Raw genomic sequence first — 19,154 nt, 5'->3', positions numbered from 1 at the left:
AGAGTTCCCAGCCCCTTCCTTCACAACCCTCTAAGAGCCCCCAAACTCCTCCTTGCACAGCCTTCCCAGAACCTCCAGCTTCCCTGTTCACCACTCTCACAAAGGCTTCAGCCCCTCCACACAGTCATCCCAGAGCCCCCACCACAGTCCTCCCAGACCCACTGACCCTTCCCTACACAGCCCTTCCAGAGCCCCTAGCCTTCACCAGCACAGCCGTCTCACAGCCCCGAGCCTACCCCTTCACAGTCCTCCCAGATCCCCCAGCCCACCCATACAGTGTCCTCCCAGAGCCTCCAGCCTCCACTAGAACAGCTTTCCCCAGGATCCCAGCCTCTCCTGGCACAGCCCTCACATGTCTGTCCCATGCACCGGGCACAAAGTCCCTGCTTCTGCCTTTAATGACATTTAGAGCCCTTTTGGTGTCGCTTGTCTCCACCTGCCATCAGAGTAAGGCTTCAGCCCCATGACCACATTGGGCATCCTCCATCCAAGCAGAATCTTCCCTTGGAGTGTCCACACATGTCCCCCTAGCCTGGAACATCCTTCTAGCCTCCCTCCACCCCGCGCTCCAACCTTGCTTAGTTTTCAAGGTGTGAACTGACTGTTACCTCCTCTGAGAAATGTTCCCCCTCCTCAGCTCATTCCTTTCCCAGGGGCCCTGGGCTGGCTGAACGTGAACAGAGGATGTGATGACATTAAGGAATGAAAAGGAAACATTTGTAGCTTTCAGGTACCTGAGGAGTGCAAAGAACAACCCTAATGACTTAAGACAAGGTTGTCTGTTTGAATCCACCCAGAAGCACTGTGGAAGAAAAGTCGGGCAATCCCTTTCTTTTTTTTAAATTTTTTATTGCGTTTTTTGAGTGTACCGTCAAATCAGATCTGACTGGTACAGAAGGAGATAGCCCCTCCTTCTCCAGCAGAGCATCTGATGGATTTGAACCATTCGCCTCTGGGACTGCAGTGCAGCTTCTTGCTACTAGGCAACCTGTGGGACAGAGTCAACCTGCCTCACGGTCACCAAGTCTCTAAGGTTTACAGAAGCTGACTGCTGCCGTTTTCTTCTATGTTGTTATTGCTGTTGTTGTTATTGTGTACCACAGAGGTGGAACTGACTCATAGCCCACTGTCTGGTGGGTTTTCCGAGGCCACTGCCTGGGAGGAGATTGCCCTCCTTCTCCTCGAACCGCGTGCCTTCGGGATTGCAGTGCAGGTTCATGCCACTAGGCCACCAGAGGTGGAGCGGCTAGTGGGTTCAAATTGTTAGATCTTCTGTTAACACACATGAGCTTGCCCACTGCACAATCAGGGCTCCTCTTATGAAAGGAAGACAGTCACAGACGAACTGTAGGGGAGCAATTCCACTCTGTAACACTTGGGGTCGCTGTGGATGCCAGTCAGCCAGGGCACTGGGTTATTTGTAGGCTTCATGATAGGGGTTTTTTGGGTGTTTTTGTTTTTGTTTTTTTGTTGTGACAATTTCGAGGTAGGCCTAGTGCCAAGAAGCTGCACTGCAATCCCAGAGGTACATGGTTCGAATCCACCAGATGCTCTGCTGGAGAAGGAGGGGTGATCTCCTCCTGTACCAGTCAGATCTGATTTGATGGGAGCTGTTAATCCTAAGGCCATGCCTCCGGCAGTTCAAATCCACCAGTGGCTCCAGGGAGGAAGATATGCAGTCTCCTCCTGTTTGATTTGTAACCTTGGAAAACCCAATGGAAAGTCAGCTGGGAATTAGTTCTGACTCTATGTCAATGAATTACCGACTAGAGGAGTCCCCGGCTGATGGTAACCAAAAGGTTGGCGGTTCACGCCCACTTAAAGACACGTCAGAAATGTGTGGGTCTAACCGTAGCTTTATACCAATTGTCCTAGAAATTGTTCCTCTAAAATATTTCAACAACTGATCATCCACTCTATAAATCATTAAGACGCTATCATAGCATTATATCAGCCACCAAAACCCCTACAGAATCTTGCCTACTCATAAATGGGGTCCCCATCAGAGAGAACCTACCTCAACGGAAACACGTTGGTCTGGTTGATTCATGTACTGAAGTATTTACAAATGAAATAGTTTACGTCTGAAATTTACTAATAATGATACCAATAATACTAATGATACTAATAATAACTGATAATACAGTGCTTTACAGAGAAAGCTGTTAACCACAAAGGCAGTGGTTTGAAACCACCAGTGGCCCCAAGGGAGAAGGGTGAACACGTCTCCACGCATAGATTTACAGCCTCAGAAACTTGAGGGAGGGTTGACAGGAACTGGGATTGAATTGATGGTTAGGGAGAGGACTTGCTTTTTTAAAAAATTTTATTTTATTATTTTGTGTGTGTGTACCATCAAATCAGATCTGACTGGTACAGGAGGAGATCACCTCTCCTTCTCCAGCAGAGCATCTGGTGGATTTGAACCATGTACCTCTGGGATTGTAGTGCAGCTTCTTGGCACTAGGCCACCAGATCGCCCTGCCTTTTTTTTTTTGCCTTGGAATTTCCCCACGAAGTTTACTGTGAGGTGGAGGGAGGAAGGATGGAGATTTGGATGTGATATGAATAACCCTGGGCTGATCGTGTTGAAGGTCAGTTGTGGGTGAATTAGGGGTGAGGAAGGGTGGTTCCAGTGCCTGGGTAGGGATGCCATGCGTATCCTCCCGCAGCTCCCAGGCTGCCAGGAAAGGCAGCTTTCTAAGGGACATTTGCGAAAAGAGTAATTTCACGCGCCGCAAAGAACACGGGACCCTTTTTGTGTAGTTACTGGAAAATTTCAACCCACATTGAAGCAGATAGAACGGGGTCTACTCCCACTTCTATGAATCCCCGCTGCTAACCTTTTTAACGTCATTCATTTGGTTACATTTATTTACATGAAAGTTTACAAATCGTACTGGTTTCTCACTTAATCATTCCTGTATCTTTTGTTTTATAATAGTAAGCTCCCCTGATTAATGAATTACAATGTCCAAACGATTCCCTATCCTCTATTGCCCTTCGACATCACCCACCTTATCTGTTTATTTTTTTTTTATTTCTGCTCACCTTAATCTCCTTTCTTATCTCTTGATCTTTTAAAAAAATTTTACATTTTTATTAATTTTAATGAAAGTTTACATAGACTTAGGGTTTCCAGTCATTCATTGGTTGCACTTTTCTCCCTGCCCACTCCCTCCCCCACCCCCCCAATTCACTCTTCTCTTTGAAAAGTGAAACTCTTTTATTGTTAAGTCCACTCCACTGAGCAGCCTTCATTCTGGAATTCTGTCATGACAAGAATACCCATTCATATATCCCTTTTAAACAGTTCTCTCCCTCATCTCTTTCAATGCAATATACATCATTCCTCTCCTCCTTTTCTGTCTCCCCTCAACCCTGATGTCAGTCCTGTTTTACAACAGTGGCACTATGCAGTATTTGTCCTTTTGTGACGGAGATATTTCAGCGTAATGTCCTCCAGGGTCATCCATTTTGAATAATATTCCGTAAGTTCCTTGTTTTTCAATGTTGCATAGTATTCCATGGTGTGAATATACCACAGCTTCTCTATCTATTCATTTGTTGATGGGCACTTGGGTTGTTTCCAGCTCTTTGCTATTTCGAACAAAGCCACAATAAACATGGGTGTGCCTATCTCTTGATCTTTAAAAAACACCCCCAACACAACTTCTTATGGTGCTTTAGTGAAAGTTTGCAGAGAATGTTTCCCGTTCAACTGCTCAAAGTTATGGCCCTTTCTTGTGCCAATACCTGGTGCTCCTGATTGATAGTCTCCACATTGTAACAGCACTCTTCCTGCTCCAGCCTTGTGACTCGCCTTTCCATTCATCCTTCTAGCCTATCTCTTCCTGCTTCCTGAGTTTTCATCCTGGGCAACTGCCCTTTTGATCCTCTGGGGTTGATTGTGCTAAGGAGTGAGTGTCCCTCTGGTGTAATTTATTCACCTTCTATGCTTGGCTATTATCTGGCTGAAAGTTGCAGCACGTGGCGAGTTGAGTTCAGGTTTTGAAGAGTGAGTAAGTGGTCATCACTAACTCTTAACCATGATCAACCCGTGATTTCACGTATTTCCTCTACGTTCTCGCACACTTCCCCATTCCACTTCAAACTCGGCTTCGGTAAATTCCAGGCACTGAAGTTATTTAATCTATAAATACCTGAGCGTGTAACTATATTGGGTAAAAGTATTTTTAAAAAACTGGTAACCACCAGACCTTCCCCTGGAACTCCTGTAGCACAGTGGCTAAGCGCTCAGCTGTTCGCGGAAAGGTTGGCATTTTTAAGACACACGGTAGCTGTGAGGAAGAAGGACCTGGCGACCTATTCCCTTAAACTGAGTTGATTCTCACTTACAGCAAGTGTACAGGACAGAGGAGAAGGGAAGTGGGAGGCTGGATTTTTACGGAAGCTGGCTGAGTCATTTTTCTCCCGAAGAGCAGCCTGTAAGTTGGAACAGCTGACTGTTTAATCACTGCACCAGGGCTCTCTCTACGGGAAAGACACCCTGGTGGCACAGTGGTTATGCTCCTAAAAGCTGGGTTATCTCTCCACTCAACCACCTGTTTGTTCAGCGTCTTCCTTTCTCTGCTGGTTGTAAAAAGTTCCGCACCTTGACCACAGATGGGGACATAATTTTGGGGTTGGTTTTGTTTTAAATTGTAGTCAAGGAATGCAGCCTTCAATATGGATTGAGGCTCAGCATCAAGAAAACAAAGATTCTCACCACCGGGCTGATTGGCAGCATCATGATAGACGGGGAAGAGATTGAGACTGTTAACAGCTTTAGTTTGCTTGGCTCCTCAATCCACACTCCTGGTACCAGCAACCAGGAAATCAAAAGAGGAATTGCATTAGGAAAGTCTGCTGTCAGAGGCATCTCCAGAGCATTGAAGAGCAACGATGTCAGTCTGGAGACTAAGGTGAACCTGATCCAGGCCATAGTCTTTGTAATTACTTTTCATGCATCAGAGAGCTGGACAATGAGTAGGGATGATAGAAAGAACTGGTGCCTATCCTAGTACAGAACCCAAATGTGGGAGATGAAGTCCCATCATCCTCTTCTCTAAGCAGCACTCTGGCAGCACCTTTTTTTAGTAGTATTATTATTTGTGTGTGTGTACCGTCAAATCGAATCTGACTGGTACAGGAGATTGTTCCTCCTTCTCCAGCAGAGCATCTGGTGGATTTGAACTGCGCACCTCTGGGATTGCAGTGCAGCTTCTTGCCACTAGGCCACCAGAGCTCGCCTGGTAGCACCTTTTTAAAATGATTAAATTTGGCACCATACGTGTGTCACCCCCTGACCCCTAGCCCTTGACCCCTAGCACTCTTGACTCCTTGAATGTTTTTGACTGAGTCGGACTGGGATCCAGAATGCGTGTCTTCCAAGATAGAATTGCTCGTTCTTTAGTCAGTCCGTGGTATGCTCGATACTCTTCAACACCACAGTTCAAAGGCCTCACCTTTTCAAGCTCCCTTATTCGTTGTCAAACTTTCACATGCAGAGGAAGCGATTTGACAGACCTTGGCTTGGGTCGGATGCCCCTTTGTCCTCAAAGGGCTATCTTTGCTTTTTAGTACTTCAGAGCTGTCCTTTGGGGCAGATGTGCCCATTTCATGTGTCATTTGGTTTCTCCATTTTTCTTATTGACACATCTTTATCATTCATATACACTGTGTTTTATGCATGTAGTCATTTGGTTTGTTGGCTTCTGCTTCTATGAGGGTTCATTGTGAGTTCAAGTGAGATGAAATCCTTGACAAGTGCAGTCTTTTTTCTTCGTCTGCAGTGATGCTGTTGATGGGCTCAACTAGATGCTTTTCTTTTTGAAAAAAATTAATTTATTTTTATTATTTTGTGTCTGTGTGTACTGTCAAATCAGATCTGACTGGTACAGGAGGAGATTGTCCCTCTTTCTCCAGCTGAGCATCTGGTGGATTTGAACCACACACCTCTGGGATTGCAGTGCAAGGTTTTTCTTTTCTTGATGTTGCGGTTTAATCCACTCTCAATATTTTTTGCTGCAAAAACCTACAACTTCTCCTTTCAAGCAGATACATTGTATTGCAGTGACACCTTCATCATAGAGTGGGTGTGTGTGGGTCTGTGTTTAAACTATTCCATTGACCTGTTGGCTTCTTCTTGGGCCAATATTTCATATGCTCCTGATTGACATAACTTTGGAATAAGTCTGAGTGTTTAGTGATATAAGTCCACCAGCTTTATTTGTATTCATGTTTTGTCTGTCTTTCTTTCTTTCTTTCTTCCTTCCTTCCTTCCTTCCTTCCTTCCTTCCTTCCTTCCTTCTCTCTCTCTCTCTCTCTCTCTCTCTCTTTCTCTCTCTCTCTCTCTCTCTTCTTTCTTTCTTATCGGATCCGACTGGCACAGAAGGAGATTGCCCCTCCTTCTCCAGCGGAGCATCTGGTGGATTTGAACCACGTACCTCTAGGTCGTATAGCCCTGATGTACAAGTTGCCATACAGCGGTAACTTGTGGTTGCTGTGAGGACGAACGCTGAGATACTGATTTGTCAAATGCGTTAATGGTCGGTTACCCAGTGAGGACAGAGATCAGGGTGGAGCTCCCCGATTAAAACAAGCTTGGAAGGAGGAGTGGCATCCGCTTCAATAATAGCTTGCCTTCGGAAACCCTATGAACCTGGAGAGAGGATGAAAGACACCCAAGCGTTGAGGACTCTCCTTCATAGGGTCGCTATGAGTCGCCTGCGACTTGACGACACTTAACAACAACAACAACAACCACCACCTCTGGGATTGCAGCATAGCTTCTTGCCACCAGGCCACCAGAGTTCCCTGTTATTTACTTATTTCCTTTACTTTTAAGTTATTTGTAGCTTATTTGAGCTGGCTGGAGGGTGCAAGAGGTCTGTGCTTCGCTACTGACTTGAAAGTTGGTTGCTTGACCTCGTGGCACTGCGGAAGAAAGGCCTGGCCAATAAAGAGTAAAATCAAAACCGAGTTCAGTGCCGTCGAGCCGATTCTGACACGTGGTGGAAGGAGACTGCTCACCCTTCTCCTTCAGAGCGACTGGAAACCCCAAGTTCCTGGGCCTTGCACTCAGCTTGTCTGTCTGTCTGTCTGTCCGCAGAGCCGCCCTCCATGCGCCTGAAGGCCCGGCCCAGCAGCCTCGGCGCGGGCTACTCCGAGCTCACCTGCAGCGCCTTCTCCTTCTACCCCCCGGAGCTGCAGCTTCGATTCCTCCGCAACGGGCTGGCGGCCGGCTCCGGCGAGGGCAGCGTGGGCCCCAACGGCGACGGCTCCTTCCACGCCTGGTCGTCGCTGCAGGTCCAGAGCGGGGACGAGCACCACTACCGCTGCGTGGTCCAGCACGTGGGGCTGCCGCAGCCCCTCACCGTGGAACTGGGTGATGTCCCCTGACCCCCGGCTGTGGCAGCCTGCCCTGTCGAGTTGATCCCAAATATTGGCATCCCTTTAGGGCAGCCTCACAGGCTTTCTCATGCTGCTGGGCTTGAACTGCTGACCTTCTGATTAACGTCAGGATCTTTAACCACTTAAGGCCACCAGGGCATCTTGCCTTGTGTCTAACTACTGCCAGTTCGGCTCCCCAAAGCCCGGCAACCTTCTGTCCGGTGCCGCTTGTCCTCCCGACGTCTGGCTGCCTCCCATCATGCTGCTGTTGCAGGATCCCTTTGAATTTGACCACCTGTTGACCACTGTGGTCAGTTCCTCTCTGAGCCTGGCCACCTTTCGACGCACTGCTGCTGGTCCCCCTTGAAGCCAGCCACCTTCCATTCTGCTGCTGGTCCTCACAGAGTCTGGCCAACACTGTCCGCTTCTGCGAGTTCTTGCCAAGACTGGCCATCCGCCGCCTTGCTCCGCTGGTCTCCCCTGCACCTGACCTCCTGCTGCTCTGTGCCTGCCCGTTCTCCTCCTGGAACCCTACAGGGCCCTTGGCCAGCCTGGCTGTCATTCCTTGCTATGGCTCGTTCTTCCATGCAGCTGGGGACACTCTGTCCAAGCCCACGACATCCCCATCCCCAGACACTCGAGACAGACGTTTCCGAGGCTGGGAGGTACAAGATCCCCGGCTCTCTGTCCTGCCTGGTGGGGTGGAGGGTCCACCCACCGCCTCCTGTCTCATGCCATCTGTCATCTGCAGAATTGTCAGCCCGGTCCTCGGTGCCCGTGGTTGCCATTGTTGTCAGTCTCTTGCTGCTCATAGTGGTGGCGGCGACAGGAGGTGCTCTGCTGTGGAGGAGAATGCGAAAGGGGCTGCCAGGTATGAGGCAGGAGGAGGAGCCTGAGGGGGGCACAGAGATGCAGAAAGAGGGGGTCAGACCCAGAGAAGGGGGACAAAGACTCAGAGAGGGGGGACAAACCCAGAGAGGGAGATGGAGACTGAGAGAGAGTGAGACAGACCCAGAGAGGGGAACAGATGCAGAGAGGGGACAGAGACCTAGAGAGAGTGGGACAGATCCAGAGGGGGCAACAGAGACCCAGAAAGAGTGGGAAAGACCCAGAAAGAGGAGGGGAAGGGGCTACAGGGACCCAGAGAGAGGGAGAGAATAGATACCCAGAGAGAGTGAGACAGACCCAAAGAGGGGAGACAGAGACCCAGAGAGAAAGGGGTCAGGGACTGAGAGGGGAAGGAGGTACAGAGACCCAGAGAGAGTAGGAAAGACCCAGAGAGGGGAGACAGAGACCTAGAGAGAGTGGGACAGACCCAGAGGCGGGACAGAGACCCAGAGAGAGTGAGATGGACTCAGAAAGAGGAAGAGAAGGAGCTACAGGGACCCAGAGAGAGGGAACAAATCCAAAGAGAGGGAGGGAACAGAGACCCAGAGTGAGTGGGACAGACCCAGAGAAGGAGGACAGAGACCCAGAGAGAAAGGGGACAGGGACTGAGAAGTGAAGGAGGCACAGAGACCCAGAGAGAAAGGAGGAACATAAACTCTGAGGGGGGGGAGAATAGAGATCCTGAGAAAGGGAGACGGACCTAGAGAGAGAAAGGTGTCAGGAACTGGGAGGAGAGGGGAAACAGAAACTCACAGGGGACAGAAGCTCTGAGAGAGCACAGAGACCTAGAGAGGGGGACAGAGGCCCAGGGAGAGACAGAGGCCAAAGACCCAGAGAGAGAGCAACAGAGACGCCTAGAGAAAAGGGTGTAGACACCCAGAAGATGACTGGGACTCTCAGAAATGGATGGAGCAGACATGGAGGAGGTGTGGACAGGAAAGGGTCGCCCAGGGTCTAATGGCCTGTTCCTTTCTCCTCTCTGTTCAGTGCCTTGGATCTCCTTCCGTGGAGACGACGTCGGGGCGCTCCTCCCCACCCCTGGCCTGTCCCAGCAGGCTGACAGTCAGGATTCAAACTCACTCACAGGCACAGCCTGACCTGCCTGATCTGGTTGTGACCAGCTAATAAGCGTCGGGGCCTGTTCATGCTGTGAGACTTCTGGACAGAACTGTGGCATCTCTGAGCCTCCATAAGGAATCAGGGCCCATTATCCTCCCCTGGACTCCTCTTCCTGTGGCCTGCCTCAGTTTCCCCTCCTGAAAAACAGATATATAACTCTTTTCCACCTCCATATATAATACAATTTTGGGCCCAGATGGACTGTGTTCTCATCATTTCACGTTTTCAGGAGGGTTTGGGCATGATGGTGAAAGCTTTAACTTCAAATGTCACCTTACAGCTAACATGTCCTGTGTAATCTAAGGAGTTTATTTGCCAGTCCCAAAACCAAACGTGTGGAGTGGATTCCCTTCCTGGCCACCCTTCGTCAGTTTCTGAGGCCGTGAATTTTAACCGGTGCAGACTGACCCATATTTCTTTTTCTCAGCCACTGGCGGATTCAAACCCACAACCATTCACATAACTCACTACTTCACATAACTCACTTTCTAAGCCACCTCACTCGTGGTTAGTAAGTCGGAACCGACCCATAGCTGACCCTGTAGTGGGTTTCTGAGGCTGTAACAGGAAGAAATCACCCATCTTTCTCCCAAGAAGCCACTGCTGCATCTGAACTTAAAGTGAAACTCTCTATGCACTTGGGCACCAGAATTTTTTATTTTATCTATCACGTCACGCTTTTTTTTAAATTCATGAGGTTGTGATCTTTTTTCTTTTTTCTTTTTTTTTTTGCAAGAGTTCTTTTTATTTATTTTTCATTTCAATGAACATCTACAGAGATTTTGGAATTCCATTCATTCATTGTTGCACCCTTCTCCCCACCCACCCCCTCCCCCCGAGGTTATGATCTTATGTACTGTCGAGTCTGACATGATGCATAGCTGACCCTCCAGCGGGTTTTCAGAGGCATGGGAAGAAATTAACCCTATTTATCTCGTGGAGCAGTCGGTGGCTTCGAACCACGTGCTTTTGAGTTGGCAGCGCAACTCCTTACTACTAGTCCACTAGACCTCATATTCTTTCATTCATAGCTTGCACAAATTGCGTGCCTACACTTTGTCAGGCATTTTGAAGGGTTCGTAAGGGACTCTGTCCTGAATCCCTCCCTCTGCATTCAGCTTTAGGCCTTTGGGAGCAAAGAAAACAGTTAAAAATACATTTCCCAAGAAGCCTCGCGGCCATGACAGCTTAGAAGTAGTCGGACTGAATGCCCTGAGGCCTGCCGGGAGTTGTAGTTCACTCAGCAGCGCGGCTCTTGCGTCGCCTACCCCGCCCGCCTGAGGAAGGGGCGTGGCCTAGCCTCGTGGGTCCCGCTTTCCTTTGTGGACGTGGCGGGGGTCGCCCGCGGGCCCGCTTGGTGCGCGCTGGCCCCGCCTATCGGGGGCCCCGCGCTCGATCATTGGTCAGGGGGCGGGGCTTCTGCGCACTCAGAGGCGGGGCCAGGTTGGAGCCCCGCCAAACTGGGCATCTTTTGGAGAACGTGGAGCGGAACGTGGAGAGCGAGCCAGGCTGCATAACTGGGTAAAGGGGTGCAAGGGGTGCCTAGGGAGGGCGGCGTGGGGGTGCTGGGGTCGAAGATCAGCATGCAGTCAAAATAAGCGACCCCTGGGAGTCAGCTGAATCTCTCACTATCCACAACCCCGCCCTCACTTTGGGTAGGACAGGCGCCACGTCTTACCCTGGTGTCCCCATCACTTGTGGATGTGGACACTTGTGGACTCCCTCAGCTGGTTTTACACCTGAAACCCCGCCTCTTTTTGCCTATTCCTGAGGCCAAAACTTTTCGGCCTGTCCTATGTTGCTCCCGCTCCCCCAGATCTTCCTGGCCCCTTTCCTCTGACCCCTGACCACTGGCCTCTGCTCTTCCGCAGGGACTGACGATGTGGCGACGATCGCTTTTGCTGCTACTGTTGCTGCTAGGACAGGGGACCCGGGGAAAGCCATCTCCCGACGCAGGCCCTCATGGCCAGGGGAGGGTCCATCAGGCCGTCCCCCTGAGCGAGGCCTCTCATGACGACGCCCACGGGAACTTTCAATACGACCATGAGGCTTTCTTGGGACGAGAAGTGGCCAAGGAATTCGACCAGCTCACGCCAGAGGAGAGCCAGGCTCGCTTGGGGTAGGAGTGGGGTGCAGGAGGCAAGGGGTGGTGGGCGGGAGTAGAGGAGGAAGAGCAATTGGAGCAGAGACAGCGTCAAGGACCAGGATAAAGAAACAGAGTGGGTCTTGGTTTTGGGTGAGAATCCAGTGATGAAATCCTACCTCCCCTCTTCAGCCAATACAAATTCAGTAAGAATGGACCTCTCCAGATAAGACTTTTGAAAGTAGAAAAATCGATTCGGCTCCCGTCTTCTCTTTGTTCCTTTGCCCCAGACACCTCCCCTCTCTGAGCCTCAGTTTTCTGCTTTTGCAAATGGGTCACCAGTTCTCTTTGACATTGGACATGATCTGGCATGCAACGTGGACAGTTGTTGTGTACCGTCCATTTGGAACTGACCCATTTGCTGACCCTCCAGCGGGTATTCGGAGGACAGGCAGTTAATCACAGAGGAGGAGATTGCCTATTTCTCTCCCAAAGCAGCTGGTGGCTTTGAACCACATGCCTTTGGGATTACAGTGCAGCTTCTTACCAGCAGGCCACCACCAGAGAGGATGGTAGAGGGAGGGAAGAAGGCTGAGCCCCAAGTCCCAGAAGGAACTGAGTTGAGAGGGGTCTCCCCATGAAACTGAGGTGGCGTTTGTAGCCCTGTATGAGGAGACAGAGTGGCCCTAGGGGCAGGGAGCCAAGCAAAGGCCCCTCTCTGACCCATTTCACCTCAGGTCATTCATCTCTCATTCGCCGTTCATCTGCCCATAGTGTTTTAGAGACTGTAATCTTTACAGACGTTTACTCCATCTTTCTGCCACACAGCAGAAGGGTTCAAGTTACTGATCTCTTGGTTCTAGCAGAAGAGAGGTTAACTATTGTAACCAGGGCTCCTTAGGCAGCAAACCACTCGGACCAACAATCCCTGTCCTTGTGTGGTTTGCCTTGTAGAGGGGGGTGACTGAAGAAATAGAAAAAAAAAGATAAATAAATATATATATATCTAAATATATATATATATATATACCTATATATATGTATACATAAAAATATAATATATATCTAAATATTTATATATATAAAATATATAAAAATAAATATATATGATATATATATATATATCTCTCATAGTTAGCCCTACAGTAGATTTTCAGAAGCTGTAAATGACCAGAGAGGAAATAGTTCTTCTTTCTCCCAAGAAGCAGCTAGTGGATTTGAACCGAATGCGTTTGGGTTGGCAGCACAACTCCTTACCCATTAAGCCAGGGCATTCAAGAAAAAGAACAAAGAATGTGTGAAGGGGATGTTGTTGTGGTTGTGGTTGTGTACCGTCCAATTGGAACCGACCCATAACTGATCCTCTGGCAGGTTTTCAGAGGCAGTAAATTGCAGAGGAGGAGTTTGTCTTTTCTTCTGCGGAGCAGCGGGTGGGTCCGAACCACATCCCTTCAGGATTGCAGCGCAGCTTCTTACCACTAGGCCACCAAAGCTCTCTGGTGGAGGGGGCTGGAGGGAAGGAATAACCATTTTAAACTGAGTGTTCGGCAGAAGCCTCATTGACAAGGCTGCGTTGGGGTCTGGGATACATGGGAAGGGGCAAAGGGAACTGTAAATGCCAAGATCTTGCGGCAGGAGTGGACCTGTCTGTTTGAGGAATAGCTGGCTAGTGTGGCTGGAACAGAGAGAGCAAAGAAGAGAACTGGGAAGCAAGAAGAGGGAACAAGGGGAACTGGGAGCCACAGGAGAATTCTGAGCAGGGAAGGGACTCAGGCTCTGGCGGGCTTTAGCTGAATCCTCCAGGGTACATATGGGAACAGACTGAGGGCATGGGGAGGCGGGAAGCGTCAATGAGGAACAGAGACTGCAATTGAGGGGCCTGATACTATCTATGATCTATCCCCATTTTACCAAAAGGAATACAAGGTTCAGAGAGAGTAAGTTATTTGTCCAAGGGCACATTCTAGGAAGTAAGTGTGATAGGATTTGAATCTAAAATGCTTGACTGTAGAGCCCACACTCTTCCCCCCCCCCATTATTTTTTGTGTGTACCGTCAAATCAGATCTGACTGGTACAGGAGGAGATTGTTCCTCCTTCTCCAGCAGAGCATCTGGTGGATTTGAACCGTGCACCTCTGAGACTGTAGTTGCAGCTTCTTGCCATGGAGCCCACACTCTTAACCTCTGCTTTAACCTCTAATTAGAGAATGAGTCCAGGGAGGGAGGGTGGCGACCTGGAGGGAATGTGGAGAGGACCAGGCCATCTCAGATGTGACCTGACGTTGGGAGTGGGGTGGGATGGGGTGGGGTGGGGAGGAAACTGCGGGTTGGTGACCAGAAGGAGGCTTCCCTGTGGCCTGTTTGTGGCCAGGCTTGGAGAGGGTTGGGATGGTGGCAGGGTGTGGTCAGCGAGTGGGATGAGGGCACTGATCGAAAGAGGAGGGGACATGATGTGGCCTGGGGGTGCTGGATTTGACAGTGCAGGCGGGAGTTTAGAGAGATGGAGGGGGCGGGGCGGGCCTGGGGAGGAGCAAACTGAGACACGTGGAGCCAGAGGGGAGTGGGGCCCGGAAAGGGGCGTGGCCAGGGGGCGTGTACTTGGGGTTCAGAGCCAAGAGTTGCACCGCTCTTCGTGCCTACTTCTGTTCAATTCAAGGTGGAGCATGTGCAGGATAAGGGAGCGGGGAGCCGAGTGGAACCCTGGTTGAGTAGGTCCGCCCCCCCCCCCACGCCTGCCTTTGGTATCGTCCTAGGCTCATAAGGCGTGGCTTGCAGCGGGGGCGGAGCTTAGGTGGGGGCGTGGCCCGGAGCTCCTGTCATGTGCTCCTCCCCTATCCACCGCACGTGGACCTCCTTTTCACCCCGATATGGATTCTGAGTGTGGAAGTGAGGACAAGGGGACGGGTCCTGGGTTGGATGGCAGTGGCCGGGGACTGACCTGAGCCTCTCCCTGGCCGCAGGAAGATCGTGGACCGCATGGACCGCGATGGGGACGGGGATGGCTGGGTGTCTCTGGCCGAGCTCCGCGCGTGGATCGCTCACACGCAGCAGCGGCACATCCGAGACTCGGTGAGTGCGGCCTGGGACACCTACGACACGGATCGCGACGGGCGCGTGGGCTGGAAGGAGCTGTGCAATGCCACCTACGGCCACTACGAGCCTGGTAGGTAGTGACCCCTCAAATCCTGCTCCTCTATCATCCCCCTTTTCACATCCCTTCATTCTCCATCATCCCCCTTTTCACATCCCTTCATTCTCCATCATCCCCCTTTTCACATCCCTTCATTCTAAGAACCCTAGAACCTGACCTGGGATCTTTAATCAGAGTCTACCCAGCATCCGCTCTCTCAGAAACTTCCAACCTGAGACCTCTGACCTCTCATTTGGAGACCCCTGACTGTGACCCTGTGACTGAAGACTTAAGCTCTATGACCAGAGACACCTAACTTCCGTGCTCTGTCATCCTGACTTACGATTGTGCCTTCTCGTCCTCAGAACCCCAAGGCCATTTTACCCTCTCTCGGGGCTTTTTTTTTACTCTCACAGCCTCATCCCTGGCCCCCTGCAAAGACGTCACTCCTTCCCTCTTAGACCTATGGCCTAGCTCTCTACTTGGATTCTTGACCCTAAGTCTCCCCTGACCTTCCTCTACCTTGAGCTAAACCTGGCCCTCCCCTGCTCACAAGCCTCCCCTGTTCCCCAGTGCCCCAGGAGAAATCCCTTTCTCTGCACCTTTCACCCCAGCCACACTGACCCCAGAGGGCGTTTCCAGAACTCTCTGAGCTCTCTGAAAGCTGACACTCTTCACAGGCTGCCTGTGTCTAAAATGAGCTTCCCCAACTCAGTCAGGCAACCTGTCAGTTTATCTGACTGCATTAGATGTGCTGACCTTGAAGCCCAACAGGCTAATGCCAACTTCAAACCCATTGTTATTGACCTTGACCCAGTGTTGGCCTCTCTTGGGAGGTCACTTTTCTTCCATCAAGTTTGAATGAAGGAAAGAAACCGCTTTACCTGATTTGCGTTGTGGGTTCAGTCAGTGCAATTGGATAGGCAAAGAGCTCAGCATGTAATAAGCTTCCCGTGTTGTTTTTAGAGACTGTCGAGTCAGCGCTGACCCCGTGTCCAGCAGAAGGAAGCCCTGCCTAGTGCTGTACAATGCTTACAATCTCTGCTGTGCTAATGAGGCCCACCACAGTCACACGCCAGTCCCTCTTGTTAAACGGTTTCCTGTTTTTCACTGATGCCCTACTTTCCCCAGCGTGAGGCCTCCTGACAACACCTCCAAAGTATGCGAGACCAAGTTTCACCATCTTTGCCTCTGAGGAGCATTCTGGCTGCACTATTTATTCCCAGACAGATTTGTTTGTTCTTTTGACTATCCATGGGATGGATATTCAATATTCTTTTTTTTTTTATATTCAATATTCTTCACCAGCCAACGCTACAATTCAGAATCGTCTTTGATTTTCTCTATTCGTTGTCTGACTGTCACATGCATATGAAACCACTGAAAATACCCTGGCGCGGGCCAGGTGCCACTTATTAATGATTTATAATTCTCTTTTTAAAATTTTTAAAAATTATTTTTGGTGTGTGTGCTGTCAAATCAGATCTGACTGGTACAGGAGGAGATTGCCCCTTCTTCTCCAGCAGAGCATCTCGTGGATTCGAACCTCGCACCTCTAGGATAGCAGTGCAGCTTCTTGCCACTAGGCCACCAGGGCTCCCTTAATTACGTATAATTCTATGAAACTCTCCTCTTGTGAGTTTCATCTCCTTGGCCCTTTGTCAACCTGTCCCTCTGTTAACTTCCAGGGAAGCCCATGTCATTGAGCCCTTTCCCCTCTCACAGGTGAAGAATTTCACGACGTGGAGGATGCGGAGACCTACAAGAAGATGCTGGCCCGGGACGAACGGCGATTCAGGGCAGCCGACCAGGACAGGGACTCGGTGGCCACTCGGGAGGAGCTGACAGCCTTCCTGCACCCGGAGGAGTTCCCTCACATGAGAGAAATAGTCATTGCTGTAAGTGAAACCCAAAGAGCTCACCTCTTCCCACCGCCCATCCCGCCCCAGGCCTCCAGTGGGTTCACAACCGTTCTGTAACTGCTGTTGTAAACAAGGGCTGTGTATGCGTTGCATAGCAACCACCTCTATTGCTTGTGGCATTCTGACCCTGGTAGGAAACCAACGGCGGGTGGCACCCTAATCAAAGATGGCAACCAGATGCCCCACTCTGAATCTCTTTCTCCCTGGAGTCCAGCTGATAATGTTGCTCTCCCAAAGTCCTGTCTGTGGCCTTTCCTCTTGCAAGTTTCAAGAGCCAGATGCGGGAGATTGCAGTCTTGACCAGATTCTGGAAAACAACATAGAATCAGTTGCATGGGTGGCGGCCATCTTTGAGCAGGGCAAAGCTTTTTGTTTCCTAATTGAGACCGAATGCCATGACAACAGATTTGGTTGCTATGCAACCATACTCTGCCCTCATTTAGGAGGGCAACTACTGAACTGTTTTTTATTAAAGTCATTCACGATTTAGCTGAGGCCAAGAACGTCGTTGAAGAGTATTTCAAATGCAAGAAATGAAACGAATAAAGAACTTAGCATATTAAAAAAAAAATAATGCTTTGATCTCACACACACTAACGCTCTGCCTTGGGGAATTCAGTCACCTGCCTGCCAGAATGTTCCCTGGGGAAGCGCAAACCCCCATAATTAGATCACAGAGAGGGCAGCACTTCTTCTTGTCAACTTCCAGACCCTTCGTGTCTAATTTCTCATCTGGCGTCTTGTCTTTCTCCTTGTCCTTGCATTTGGGACCCAGGCCCGCCTGCCTGCCGGTGGAAAATGCCACCCCTCGAAAGTCTCTGCAAAACAAAACAAAACAAAAAGCTCTGTTGCTGTTGGGTCGATTTCCATTTCATATTGATCCTGTTGGACAGAGAGTAGGACGGCCCGATAGAATTTCTAAGGAAGCAGGCTCCCGCATCTTTTGCCCATGGGGCAGACGGATGGATTTGAACTGTTGATCTTTAGTTTACCAGATGAGCACTTAACCAGTGCAGCGTGAAGTTTCCTTTAGAAATGCCTCAGGGAACCCCAGTCCTGACACTGAATGGGATATACTTATGCAGAGGAGGAACTGCATTCCTAACCCAAAAAATCATATCTCTCACGTGGTTCAAATCCACCAGCAGCTTCAAGGGAGAAAGATGAGTCATTTCCTCCCATATGATTCCAGGCCCAGAAACAGGTTTGAGCCCGTGGCGACTGATAACCATGAGTGGGATATATGTATCCAGAGGAATCGTCTGTCTTTCCTCTAAAATTCACATAAAACTGGGCATTCTTTAGTTTTTAATTTACTTTTTTTAAAATTAATTGTAATGAAAGTTTACAGAGACTTTGGATTTCCACTCATTTGTTGTTGCACTTTTCTTCCTGCCCAACCTCCCCACCAGTTCGCTCTTCTCTTTGAAAAGTAAAAGAAAAATTCTTTCATTGTTATACAATCCCTCCCCTCCCCCCCACCCCACCCCCGCTGGGGCATTCTTTATTTTATCTACTAGCCCTCAGCTTGGTCAGAAGACACAGTGGGGTGACAGATAGCCACACACTAGGAGAGTGGGTACATTTGAATGTGAAAATAGGGAGACACAGATGCTGTTTGGCTCAGAAAGAGAAAACAAGTCCCCTGACCACCAAATGCAGGTGGTGCAACTAACTACTCACGGTGACACCCCAGAAATACCCTTCCCAAACATCCCCTGGGGACAGTCTTGTCCTGTGGAGAGGGCTGCAAATCCTGCCCCTGCCATCACCCCTGAACCTCACAGCTGCCCAAGGGAACCAGGGCACTGACCTCCAGGTGCAAGTGCCTCTTTCTCCACAGGAAACGATGGAGGACCTGGACAGGAACAAAGATGGCTACGTCCAAGTGGACGAGTACATTGGTGAGTGGGCTCCCCGCCTCCCAGGACCCCCGTCTTCTGCCATTAGGGGTTAGCCCCTGGGTCTCCTAGTGGCACTGTCATGTCTAAATCAAAGTGGGTGGCTTTCAAAGACAGAAATGTGTCGCCTCACAGTTCTGAAGTCAGAAAACCCCAATCTGGGTCTTGGGCGAGTTACCTTCTGTGGTCTGTGGGCCTCTCTCCTGGTTCTGGTGTTTGCTGGTGATCCTGGCTATTTCCTGGTGTGGGGGGAACCCTCCTGTGGCGTGTGTGTGTGTGTGTGTGTGTGTGTGTACTGTGCGTCTGTATCTGGAGGAAGAATATGACAGTTGCCTGCCCCAGGCTTGGTCACTTCCGGAGAAACCTGATAACATCTCAGCTGGTCATATCAAAGCCCAGACCAGACAATGAATCCTGATAAGGGTCTAAGCCTGATCAAAATAGCCCAAACCTAACTTAATTAATATCCCAAATTCCAAGGAATACCATCCTAGTCCTGCCCAAGACCCCTATAAGAAGGAGCCCCCCAAACAGCCCGTGAGCCATTTATTTCAATCCTCTCCTCCTGCTGTAAGGCTGGGTCACTTGCCATCCCTCTCAGACCGCACAATAAAGGCCTGTTCGTTTCTTGGGACCAGTTTCTTTTCTTTCTTTCTTTCTTTCTTTCTTTCTTTCTTTCTTTCTTTCTTTCTTTCTTTCTTTCTTTCTTTCTTTCT

General features: G+C 49.8%; 2 protein-coding genes across 2 annotated transcripts in view; both read left to right on the top strand.

Annotated features, from left to right (window-relative positions):
• FCGRT (Fc fragment of IgG, receptor, transporter, alpha) overlaps positions 1-9,380 on the top strand; it is a 12,835-nt gene extending 3,455 nt beyond the window's left edge. Inside the window, exons 4-6 of the mRNA XM_006898727.1 lie at positions 7,115-7,390; positions 8,147-8,266; positions 9,271-9,380. Coding sequence (XP_006898789.1) covers positions 7,115-7,390; positions 8,147-8,266; positions 9,271-9,380 — 506 coding nt within the window. The remainder of the gene's footprint in view (positions 1-7,114; positions 7,391-8,146; positions 8,267-9,270) is intronic.
• A 1,902-nt stretch (positions 9,381-11,282) lies between these two features.
• The window catches only part of RCN3 (reticulocalbin 3, EF-hand calcium binding domain), a 15,105-nt gene continuing 7,233 nt past the window's right edge, over positions 11,283-19,154 (top strand). Inside the window, exons 1-4 of the mRNA XM_006898664.1 lie at positions 11,283-11,521; positions 14,446-14,648; positions 16,341-16,513; positions 18,381-18,441. Of these exons, the coding sequence (XP_006898726.1) occupies positions 11,283-11,521; positions 14,446-14,648; positions 16,341-16,513; positions 18,381-18,441 (676 nt within the window). The remainder of the gene's footprint in view (positions 11,522-14,445; positions 14,649-16,340; positions 16,514-18,380; positions 18,442-19,154) is intronic.

Source organism: Elephantulus edwardii, unplaced genomic scaffold (assembly GCF_000299155.1).
Source record: "Elephantulus edwardii isolate Elephantulus edwardi_28Jun2011 unplaced genomic scaffold, EleEdw1.0 scaffold00236, whole genome shotgun sequence".
Taxonomy (NCBI): domain Eukaryota; kingdom Metazoa; phylum Chordata; class Mammalia; order Macroscelidea; family Macroscelididae; genus Elephantulus; species Elephantulus edwardii.
This window is presented reverse-complemented; position numbering and strand designations above follow the sequence as displayed.